General features: G+C 41.6%; 1 protein-coding gene across 1 annotated transcript; it reads left to right on the forward strand.

Annotated features, from left to right (window-relative positions):
- The first annotated feature begins 1840 nt into the window (after positions 1 to 1840).
- Positions 1841 to 3517, forward strand: GJA3 (gap junction protein alpha 3). The gene has a single exon (XM_071433837.1). It carries the CDS (start codon positions 1841 to 1843, stop codon positions 3380 to 3382), a length of 1542 nt encoding a protein of 513 aa, XP_071289938.1. The 3' UTR covers positions 3383 to 3517.
- Positions 3518 to 12091: the final 8574 nt, after the last annotated feature.

A 12091-nucleotide genomic window follows, 5' to 3' on the forward strand; every position in this document is an offset into this window, starting at 1 on the left:
GCATTTTTGAAGAATGTCAAAGATGTATTTTTAGGGGGAGTTTTTATTAAATTAACTTAGTGTGATGAAAAATGAGTTAGTATACCAGGATTTATAGAACTGCAAAATACTAATGGGTGTGTTGTTGCTTTTTATGTGAAAGCATACTGCTCTACAGTTATAGGTATTTCATTGCCTCACAGTAAAATCAAGTTATAAAAAAGTACCTTAAATAAATTTAATTTCTTTCATTGCCTAACTAAAAGCCTGAAAGAAGTTCAGGATAGACTTTGGAAGTACTTATTTTGGAAGACCAGTGTCATAATTGCGGGAAATTACATTAATATAATGATGAGAATAGTACACTTCTTCAGTGGTAAATTCCTAGCTGTAGCCATGAACAACTTTTTTTTCTCAGGAATTGTAAGACACCCAGGTGTTTGGATAAGAAGTATAAGCATAGTAAGATGTGATTAAGTTATATAAAAATATTCTAAGATTTTTAAACAAGAAGATAATTACTTTTCTGATAGCGGTTTTTACTCTATGCAAATTGTTAAATCTGAATTACAGTTATATACAAGTATTTCTGAAGGTATTGAAGTTAGCTGAAAGCAAATTTTTTAATTTTGTTTTTAGTTGAAGGTTGACATATAAAATATAGTTGTGAGTTTATTTGGGGAATGAATTGTACTTATATATATTCCAGCATTCTTACATTTAATCGAGTTAGGAACAGGCCAAGGATAAGAGAAGTGATACCAGGAGTTTTCTCTTGTTTCTCAATTGGAGGAAGCTTGTGAGTAATCTGATATTAAAAAAAATCTCACACTTTAAGCCTTTCCAAATCAGCAATTGTGTCTCTGCCTAGAATTGGACTTGGGAGGCCCATCATGCATGAATTGGTGGAAACTGCTGAGAATATATGCCAGTTGTTTGTCACAGAAATAAGGTCATAGGATGTAATTCTGTTTTTTTCCAAGAAAATATCTGTATTATAGTTGCTGAAGTGACCTTGAGTTTGTTGTTTTGTTTTTTTTGTTTTGTTTTGTTTGGTTTTAATGATGTTGCAGTAGTTATGGTTCAGTAACACGAACTGCCAGGACAGTAGGGGAAATAGCACAGAAACGTTTTCACCATTCCTTGTGCAGAATTTGTCATTCTTCCCAATATTTCAAGTTATTAAAATGTCTGGGTTTTTTTATAAATAAACAAATTTAAATATGATTAGTCTTTGAGAACATGCTTGTTGAGTTGTACAAATTCCAAAATTCAACTGTAAATTCCATTGGTTTTGAGTAATTGTTTTTCTGTGTTTGTACAGTTTGAAAATAGTAGAGGCCCATTACTAACTTTCTGATTGCTGAAGTAAATAAGTTCTGATAGCAATAAAATTATTAGAGTTAGGCAAACTTTGCATCACACTCAGGATACCAGTGCAGTTGCATTAATAGTAGCCTTATTCTGTTTAATTGATCTGGTTTCTACCTGTTCTTTTCTAAATAAAAGCAGGAACAGATAGAGCCATCTCAGACAGAGGAAACAGAAATAATGTTATTTTAAATATTTAAGTCTTGTAGAAATTCTGACTTACAAATCCTTCTTGCCAGTTGTGTATAGGCCTGTATGGGCTCTGTGAGATCATTTTAAACATCTCCCTTCTGTGCTTACCAAAGCCTGTGGTTGTGTGCTCTCAGGGTTATCTAATTCTTAATAAATGTGCGCAATATTCTGCAAAAGCAAGATAAGAAATATCATTTGTTGATCAATCTGTTCTGCCCCAGCGCTGTGCAATTCCAAGATGTTTTACCATTGCTCTAATTGCTCTGATGTTCTTGTTGTAGGTTAGAAATCTGAAGCAATGGGTGACTGGAGCTTTCTGGGGAGACTGTTAGAGAATGCGCAGGAGCACTCCACGGTTATTGGCAAGGTTTGGCTGACGGTACTGTTTATCTTCAGGATCCTGGTGCTGGGGGCTGCTGCTGAGGAGGTCTGGGGAGACGAGCAGTCGGACTTTACATGCAACACTCAGCAACCTGGTTGCGAAAATGTTTGCTATGACAAAGCCTTCCCCATTTCTCACATCCGCTTCTGGGTGCTGCAGATCATTTTTGTCTCCACTCCAACCCTCATCTACCTGGGCCATGTCCTGCACATTGTACGCATGGAGGAGAAGAGGAAAGAGAAGGAGGAGCTGAAAAAGAAGGGGAGCAGCAAAGATGGCAACTACCCAGTAGCAGCAGCAGCATCTGGCAGCGGTGGTGGAGGAGGCAGCAATAACGTCAAAGATCAACCTATTGTCAAAAGGGGGAAGGAGAAGCTCCCAATCCGTGATGAACGTGGTAGAATTCGTATGGGAGGTGCCTTGCTCCGTACTTACGTCTTCAATATCATATTCAAGACACTGTTTGAGGTGGGCTTCATTGTGGGCCAATACTTCCTATATGGCTTCGAGCTAAAGCCAGTTTACCAGTGCAGCCGCTCACCTTGTCCACACACTGTGGACTGCTTCATCTCAAGGCCCACTGAGAAGACAATCTTCATCATCTTCATGTTGGTGGTGGCCTCAGTCTCCTTGCTGCTGAACATGCTTGAGATATATCACCTGGGGTGGAAGAAGCTCAAGCAGGGCATGACGAGTCAGTACATCCTCGAGATGCCTGTTGCAACAATGACACCAGTTATGGTAACAGGGGAGTCCAAACCTGTTTCCCTGCCGCCGCCAGCACCACCTGTAGTGGTCACAACTGCCACGCCGGCCCCTGTTCTGCCTGACACCCGTGCTGTCACACCACTGCTGGCCCCAGTGACCATGGCATCGTACTATGCTACAGCTGCTCCAAGACCGCGGCCCTCCTCCAACACGACATCCATGGCAAGCTACCCCGCTGCTCCACAAGTTCCTGAGGAGAGGCACCGCGCTGTGACTCCCACGCCCATCTCCACTCCCGTCACCATCCCGACCCCCATCCCCACGCCCACGCCGGCTGTCATCAACTACTTCAACAGCAGCAGCCGTGCCCTGACATCTGAGCAGAACTGGGTCAACATGGCAGCTGAGCAGCAGGCGAAGGTTTCCTCCAGCTCAGCAGGCTCCTCTACCCCCAGCAGCGTCCGGCATCCCCTTCCTGAGCAGGAAGAGCCACTGGAGCAGCTGCTCCCACCCCCGGCCGTGCTCCCCATTGCCGCAGCCAACAGCGGCAGCAGCACCAGCCTGAGCGGGGCGAGCGGCAGCAAGTGGGATGTGGAGGGCGAGGTGGAGCTGTCGGGGGCACGGCCCGTGTCGGCCGCCTGCACCACGGTGGAGATGCACGAGCCGCCGCTGCTCGTAGACACGCGGCGCCTGAGCAGGGCCAGTAAGTCGAGCAGCTGCAGAGCCCGGTCAGACGACCTGGCCGTGTGAGGCGGTCGCCCTGCTCGGGGAGCGGGTGCTGGAAGGCGGAGTGGGCAGGGGAGCTGCCTGGGGAGGCCAGGCCTGGCGTGGGTGAGGAGGCCTGGGCTTCAAACTTAGACGCTTGCTGTTTTTGCACTCTGTGAGTTGTAGTGGGGAAAATTATCAACATTTTCTAATAGGTCAGGGGTGACCGAAGCGCAGCCCGTGGGCCAGGGGCCAGTCCCGCTTTCCTTCATGTTCACAGCAGATCCCTCAAGGGCAGCTGTAGGGGAGGCCTGCACAGATTACAGGTGGTGATGGTAGCTGGTCGTGTGCCTTGAGGCTGACTTCCATCTGAGAAAAATGTTAATATCCCTGGTGCCCGTGCACCTGGCTGTCATCTCCCTCCTGCCCTTGCCTTCACTTCAGCTCTTTCCCAGGAGCTCTCCATGAGCAGATGCAATGACTTTCTTTCTTCCTCTTAAATCTTACGTAGCCCTACGCAGGGTGGTATATTGCCTCTTGGCACCTGTTGTGTCTACGGACCAACTTGCCATACTAAAGGTAACTCAGTTTCTTCCACATAACGTGCCTTATGAAGCCTTTGTGTTCATGGCAAGTCACCGATGCGGTCCTCGGCCAGGCAAAGTTTAGGGAACCCCTGGAATAGATTTTTGAGGTTCTTCTTTCCATAATTTTTTTTTTTTTTTAACTCTTGACCTCTTAGGAAGTGTTCAGTTTGACCTTCTATCCAGTGTTTGCCAACCATGATCACACCATGTTTATAAGCCTGCAAATATGTTTGAGCATGTTTGACTATAATTTTAGCTGACTTCTAAAATTGCTTACAGGAGGACAGGAATACAAACCACACCTTGGAAATTATTACACAGAACAATTTCTCTTCAGAAAGCAAGGATTATGATTTCAATACACATGTGGCTCCATACATTGCCCGTGGACAGACAATTAGGATAAAGTACAGCTCTGCATTTTAGACTATTAGATATCAGCATAAGTTTGTTGGAAAAATGCTTTTTAGAAGTGAACTTGAGTGCTTATTTTTAAGTATTTGAACATTTTGAGAATAATCTGTAGGTTTAAAGTTACTTGACTGTGTACTTAATAATTTTAGTTTGATCTTTGATCTTACAAGAAAATGTAAGAGGAAAAAAACTTACTAATGATGAAATTCCCAAATCAACATTATTTCCTGTTGTGTAATCTTTAACATCAATCTGTAGTGTCTTTAGGTCAGTGAAAACAGACTTAGATAATATTGTATTGCAGATAAAGTGGCTAAAATATCTGGGCAATGTGGTGGCTGAAGGGTCTGAATCCAACTGAAGTCACTTTCAGAATTTCCGTTCAGTTTAACAAGGAGCAAGATTTGGGAGTGGATCTTGCAGGCCTTATTCAAGCAAGACTAACATTCACATGAAGTTTTGGGAACCAGAAGAAATTTAGATTTTGGGCCTTAGAAAAGACATTGAAATCCTGCTTTTGAAAAATGTGTGTGTCCCTTAAAAATGGGTGAAGGAAAGTACTAGGGTTTTTTTCCTAAGGGGCATCTTTCCTTTCAACAGGCTCTGTCCTTTATTCCCTCCTAAACAAGATGTTAGAATTCTGCATGCCTGAATAGGCTCAGGAGAGTTTCAGTACAAAAGGAATACAGAATTAAGCCCAGCTTCTGTTCTAAGCAAACTCCAAAAGAACTAAAGCTTGGTGTCAGTCCTGTTGCTGCTATAAATCCAATGTACTGTAACTGGAAAAGAGCAATCAAACACAGTGGGATAACCCTTTGCATCTTCCAAGTGTTTGGCCTGGCAGTGCAGTCCTTACTCAGGCAAAGCAGGGTCAACCTGTAGCAAGTAGTTAACATTACCAGTTATTTCTGCTGTTGAATGTTTTCCTGAGCATGCTTATTTTATTCAACAGTCAAAATATATTCCCACCACACAAGATTAAACATTTTTGCTGCTTTCTGAGTAGTCAAGATTAGCTTCTTATGATCAGAAGCACTGTTCTACAACCTTTGGCATGTTGTCTCATGACTTCCTTGTCCTGCTTGTGTTGAACCAGGTGAGGAGAAGTCCTTCTGCTTCCATGGATCTTTAGGGCAGCCACTGCATTAAAAGTCGTTGTGTAGTAGTACAATAAAGATATTTATTATTCAGTATCCAGCTTCAGGCATTCTCTCATGGATTTTCTGTGTTTTAAGCCATAAAAACCCTTTCTGCAAGAAAACTAAAAGCCAAGTTCTGCTTTCTATTGTATCCATGCAACTATGCTAAACATAGACTAAAGTTGATGAAGTTGCCTAGATGTAAACAAAGGCAGAGATTAAGATTCAAAATTTTTAGATTTACTAGCATCTATAGTAAGCAGTTTTGTAAGTTTTGATAAATGCCAGTTAACTACATTGCTGAAATAATGCAATATATGCATCTCTGTGTTTTAGTACATTGGAGTTTATGGGCTACATTTTCCTTTGTTCTATGCTTCTGAAGGATGAAGTCAAAGTCTTTCTGGAGTGTATTTATATAAACCAGACCACCTGGAATGTGTGCTTTTAATATCACTGCCTGAGAGCAAAACTGATGATGTTTGATGGGGCTCTGCATCTTGCAGCCCTTACTTTAGTACTACCCTCACAGAGTGTGTCCTGCAGGATTGCATCCATATTGTATATAAAAAATAGTAAGAGAGATAGATTAAACTTAGGGTCAACTGAGACTTAGGCTGACCTTGTCAAGTTAATGTGTGTGGTTAGACCTGCAGAAAGTTCAGATGCTTTTGTGGAATGTATGGTATTTTCAGCCAGAGTAACTACTGGAAAGCTCTAAAAGATGGTTTTTCCTGTTAGGTGAAGCTCGGGGGGAGAAATGTAACTCTATTGCAACCCCTAAGAGAAGTCTGAGAGAGCAGCCTCTGCACCCAGGCAGTCCTGGTCTGAGAAAGCAAAGCTACAACTCACAGGTTGCGCTTATAAGATCAGCTTAAGTTCCATCACGTAACTATGCAGCGTCACGCCTCTTCATTGCCTGCAGTTTCATTTGGAGTCCAGTAACTGTTTCTTCATTTAAGCCCAGGTAACTGTTTTGGCAGAACTCCTCCTTAGTGCTTACAACTGCTTGTAGTTGCTGCATCACATCTGGATTCAGATTTGTTGAAAGAAAAATCTTACTGGTGTGGCCAATTTTGAGGACTTCAATCTTTACTCATGAACGATCACTGGATTCAAGATCCTGTGAGTCAAGTGCTGAATTATGTGCAGAATTGTGCAGTTCTAGAAAATATGTACAAACATCCATTGACTTGCAGAATAGAGTCTATGGGCAAAAATTATCTGCTAATTTCTAAGTTGTTGACCCTTTCCTGTCAATTAATTAGAAAGTTTCATGGGAACTGGAAGCAGGTGATACCCTGATTTAACCCAGTCATGTGGCTGTTCAAACCACAATTTTGAAAGACTTCAAGTGCACAGCCAAGATACAAAACCAGTAGGTAAGTTATCACAAAAGCAGAAGTCAGAACAGAATCATGCCTGATATTAAGCAGACTGAAAAAAAAAACCTACTAATTTTTGCTCTTTGAGTAGAATAATTGTAGGAAAACTTGTTCTCTCTCTTACTTGAAGTTAAAAAATGCTGAGGTAAGGTATGGAAAAGAAAACTGAAAAAAGATACTCTTTGAACAAGTTACCAGGTGTATGATGTACTACTCCTTTTGCAGTATATTTGTTGTTCAACAAGGCACTTAGAGCTAATTAAATGTCTGACATTTTGCAGCTCTTAAGATTATTTTATGGTATGAATACATAAGTGTAGGATCAGTAAAATAATACAAGCAAGCTTTAAAAATCAGATCACTATTTAAGTCCTTTTTTGGTTAGTCATGGGACCACCTCCTCAGCTGCTCCAAACTGTTGCATTCCACTGAGTTCATGTGTGTGACAGCAGTCTGCAGGAGCAGAGTGTTGAGCCCCCAGGTCTTTTTGTTTTATACAGATACTAACACCATGGATTTGAACAGGCTGGGTTTTTTTAAAATTCCAAATGTTTTACTTTGGTTCTTCTTCTGAAAAGTGTGCTCTTGCAATTTTGATTTTCTGAAGTTTACATTCAGTCTTTGATTTCCGATTGCACATTTGGATGAAATAAACTGCTTTCTAAGTTTACATTTGTATAAGAAGTAAAAGAATGACTCTGCCAATGTGTTAAACATGGGAGAAATGTCTTACTATAACACAGGAACTCTTCAGACATAAGGCAGTACCATTAAATTTAACCTGATCACTGATGCATAGTATCAGCTTTCTCTGTGTAATTAAAGTATGGGCATTGGATATATAGGGAGCACACCATGGGGGAAAAAAATTTCATCATGAATTCAATTATTGCCAAATAAACTAAGGCTCACTCTTGTTCATATGCCTTCCTGTGTGTTTAGAGCTTCAATGACAAAAATTAGCTGTGACATATGTCCTTTACGAGCTAAATTTACAGCCTGGTTTAAAATTCCAAACAAAGTACTTGTGAATAAACACTGCACTGTTACACTGTAGAAGATTTTACAAAAAATAAATTAAATGTTTTGCTTTCTAGGCAAAAATATGGTTCTGAGCCTGCAAATACAATTTCATGCAAGTTATTTTAACTTTTGCAAATAAGACCATTAAAGGCAATGGGACTATTTGCATAAACTAAAAACACTGGTGTATTAAAGAAATTGTAGATTTACATTTTAAGTTTGCTGTAAGATGCCAATCTAATTCTAGAGCTGTCAGTTCTTGAAGAGTTTTGCAAGATGTGTGAGCATATTTTAAGGTGGAGAGTACATTGCTATTTGCATTGCCACTATTTCTCACAGATAAAGGGTTCTGAAGCATAAGAAAGCTTACTCAGAACTTTTTTGTTGCTTTCCAGATGTTTGTCTTTTACATGATGGAATCTGACAAAAAACATAGCAAGTTTTCTGGGCAGTCAGGAACTTGTAGTAACAATAAAACCAGCAAACAGTACTGTCTTCAGAGAAGTGCCTTGTATATTAAATTCTGTAAGAAGAAGGTTGATGTAAACGTTAATTTACCTCATATGTTTACAAAATTGTGACTAAATAAACTTTTTGTACCACAGCATTGTCTCTTCTAGATTAAATTTTCATGGTTGTGTAGATGGTCTTTTAAAATACTAATGTGACAGAAGAGTTAGCTCCCTCCCTTTATCACTTACACTGCTGCTTCCTTTCATCATGTGAAGTGCTCACTGAACTGCATCTCTTGGAAAACTGGATGCTGAAACCTGTCTCCCTGCAGAACTCCCAGTGGCTTCAGAGGACACGTGGGAGCAAGACCCACTTGAGCATGTGCAAAGGGGAAATGCTGACTGCCTTGACATCAGTGGGAGGTCTGCTTCTGCCTTCCACCAAATCCAGGTTTCACTCCTGGCTCCTGCCTTGACACAGGAGTCACTCACTGTTCATCTCATGCAGTGTGACACTGGCAGTGACTGCCACCTTTCCCCCCAGTGCTGACTCACTAACTTTGATTTAACCATCCAGCTGCTGTGCCATGAGGCTATATATGTCACCTATAAATGCACGAAGGGTTTTAGTGCAGGGAAAGTGTGTCCTTACTGGGGATAATGTGGGCTGTCCACAGCATTTGAAATTTGCTGATTTGCCCCCTTCTAGGAATGTTCACAGTTCAACATGCAGAAGTGTAACTCAATTCTGCACTGAAAATGTGTAATGTACTAAAGGCAAGTCAGTCTAAAGATTGTTTAGTCCTGTGAAGAGGCCAGGGCCAGATTTCTGAGAAGTTTTGCTTGTGGAGAGCAGCAATGTAGACAAGACTAAATGTGTCTTCCAGAACTCTTAAGTATGAAGGCTGTGTAAAACATTATTTTATCTGCAGCACTTACATGGACCTGGCAGGTCAAGATAGTTTCTGCCCTGTAGTACTGAGTGCTTCTCTCTCATGGGAGTACAGTGAAGCTTATTTTTTTGGTGCCTCCTTGTGCTCAGGCAGTGCTGCCTCTGCTTTACCTGATGTATCCATATGGTAAACCAGAGTGTTCACTATCTCTGATGACTGGCAGGGGTAAAGCAGGCTGTCAGGTGTATAATATGGGCAGCACTAAGATTGTGCTTAGCAGTAATAAGCTGAGGAAGTGCATAAAGTTGTGTGGTAATACTAGCTGATAACTCACTTGCCTCTGATCAAGAGCACCTTTTGCTACAAATATATCTGGCAAGCTTTCTACTTAGATGCATATTCACCATTTTGTCACTTGAAGAACAGACAGATACTCCCAAGGGAGCTGAGCATGTCAGCAGTGCAGACAGTGCTTGGTCATGGACTCTCCCTCCCTTGGGACAAAGCCACCCTGCTGTCACCTTCCATCCACTGTCTCTAAAGAATTTCTGGCTGGAGTAGGAGATAAATGTGTTGCTGCTCTTGGTCTCTGAAGGTCTTTGTGATAGTGTGGGCACCTCTTGCTGCCACGCTGAGCGAGGTAGCTTCATGTGAGCTTCTGGAGAAAGCATGAGAGGTGTGCCCTCCTCATCTACAGCTATGTCAGGGTACCCTGAAGATTCTGATAGCAATGAAAAGAGATGTGCTGGGGGGAACTCTCTAACCTGCTCCAGTAAGTGTCTGAACAGTTGTGCTGAAAGCCAAATGAGCAGCATTCCCCACAGCCCTGTACTGCTGCTGCTGTTCCCAGGGATTTGGCACAGGAACAATCAGCTGGGCTTTAGCAAATATTTTCACTGTGGCTCCACTAAGAATGGGCTTTAACTAACACCGTCAGTGTTTCCCCACACTGTAGCTGGAATAGGAATGAAGGCAATACATGTTGCCTCTCAAGGAAATAGATGTCAGATAGTGAGATCTTAATAGCTCTGACATTTTGATCACTGTTGGCAACTGGATGTGCATCAAGTCTAATTGTCTTTGTGTCTATTTTCAGCAGAAAATAGAGTTAGCAGATGCTTATCCAAACCCACAGACTGAAGAGAGCTTTCTCATACGGATGATCTAGGAAAGACTGTTTTACTTAGAGTGTCGTAGTCCACGAAGACAGGGTGTTTGAGGAAGTACACATTTTAGCAGGTGTAGGTGTGTGATGTTATGCCAGAATTACAGGTATCATTAATTACTGTTGATGCATTAGTAGGACAGTTGGATTGCACCAGCTGTTCTTCATTGAGCATGGTTTGTTTTAATTTTTAAAGAGAGATTAGTGGTACATAGCAACAAAACACTGTCCTATGTGGTAGTCACCTCCTTTTGTTTTTTTTTTTTTTTTTTGCAGTATGTGGTCTATGTATCTTTGAGTCACTAGCAGTAGTACAGTGCCTGTCAGAGCTTTGTTTAGTCCATGGAGAGCAGTATTCAATGTGTGGGCTTTTGCCACACCTTGTTTTTCAGGGAGCACTTATGACAGTGGCTACAGATGTAGTTGAGGTTCCTGGTGCCATGGACAGAGGCAATGAGCAGACTGACACCAAGCTCACAAAGAACTGCCCAGGCTCACTGTGTTTGCATCACTAACGTAGCCATCTCTAACCTTTTTTCAGACAGATCTTTGTAATTTTAGACGTTGCCTCCTGAGGGGAAAAAAAAATCAAATACTTGAAGTTTATTTGTCCCATGAAAGTATGATAAAATATATTAAAATGTCCAGACCTTTGCATTTCTAAGTAGCATGGGACATGGCTTTTTAAAGAGTTCCTATGGTTTCTAGGGATTTTTTTTAAATAGAAAGGGCTTCACAAGTTCAGACTCTGAGAAAGACAATACATATTTCGTTGGGATACATTCTTCTTGTGTTTGCACAGGATCCACCAAAGTCAGTGAATTGATGGAATACAGTGAAATAAAACCTTTACTTTCCATGTGAGAATATAGATTCTATGTCTATACTCAATTTAATGAAAACTAAAAAGGAAGAGCAAACAATTAGCAGCTATCATATATCTCACTCTCCTGTCTGAGAAGATTAAACTTTCTAAAGATTTTGGCTTTAAGGCATGTTGTGGTCTTTTGAGCAGAGACTAAGGGCTAATTATGGTTGAACTATCCTGCCCCACAGAGGAACCTACTGTTTGCTTTGCATGTCTTATGTAGTGGGGTTTGCTATATAAATTCTGCACAAAATGCAGAAGTAAGCAGCTAAGGAGGTTTTGCCTAAGCAAACTGAATGTGTTTGGATTATGGATACTCTAAGGGGAAAGAATCGTTTTCATTATGGGAGAAAAACCTGCAGCAAAGCCAGCCTGGCTGGGATACCAGAAACACACATGGCTGATTCTCTGGAATTTCTACGTCCTGTAGTCTTTTAAACTCTGTATTCAATTAAAGTGGTGCAGCCCAATGCTTTGAGAGGAAACTTCTTGACCAGGAGTCTACAAAATAATGCCTGCATTTACATTTGTCTGTGAATGGGGCTGTACTAGTGACTGCAGTGTTTTGGGATTTTGTAGCATGGAGAAGGATGAAGTCTGCACCAGCCTCTTACTGTGGCCTACATGAGAATTCTATCTAACTTTCAGGATGTGTTTTTAAAATCTCTGCTCTTTATTGTTTACTGGAGTGGAGCCTCTTTTCAGCATATCTGTGGCCGTAGGTGGAGCTGCAAGAGCCTGCCTTTGGGCTGCCTCCATGCCATTCTCCTTGCAGCAGGCAGCATCAGTCCTTCTGAGCAGCCTGCCAGCACAGGTTGCTCCTGACTC

The sequence above is a fragment of the Agelaius tricolor genome, unplaced genomic scaffold (assembly GCF_023055355.1).
Source record: "Agelaius tricolor isolate 1412-34295 unplaced genomic scaffold, bAgeTri1.0.p SCAF_9, whole genome shotgun sequence".
NCBI lineage: Eukaryota > Metazoa > Chordata > Aves > Passeriformes > Icteridae > Agelaius > Agelaius tricolor.

Coding starts and splice junctions, on each gene's coding strand:
- GJA3 (XM_071433837.1), top strand. CDS start 1,841: ATGGGTGACTGGAGCTTTCTGGGGAGACTGTTAGAGAATGCGCAGGAG.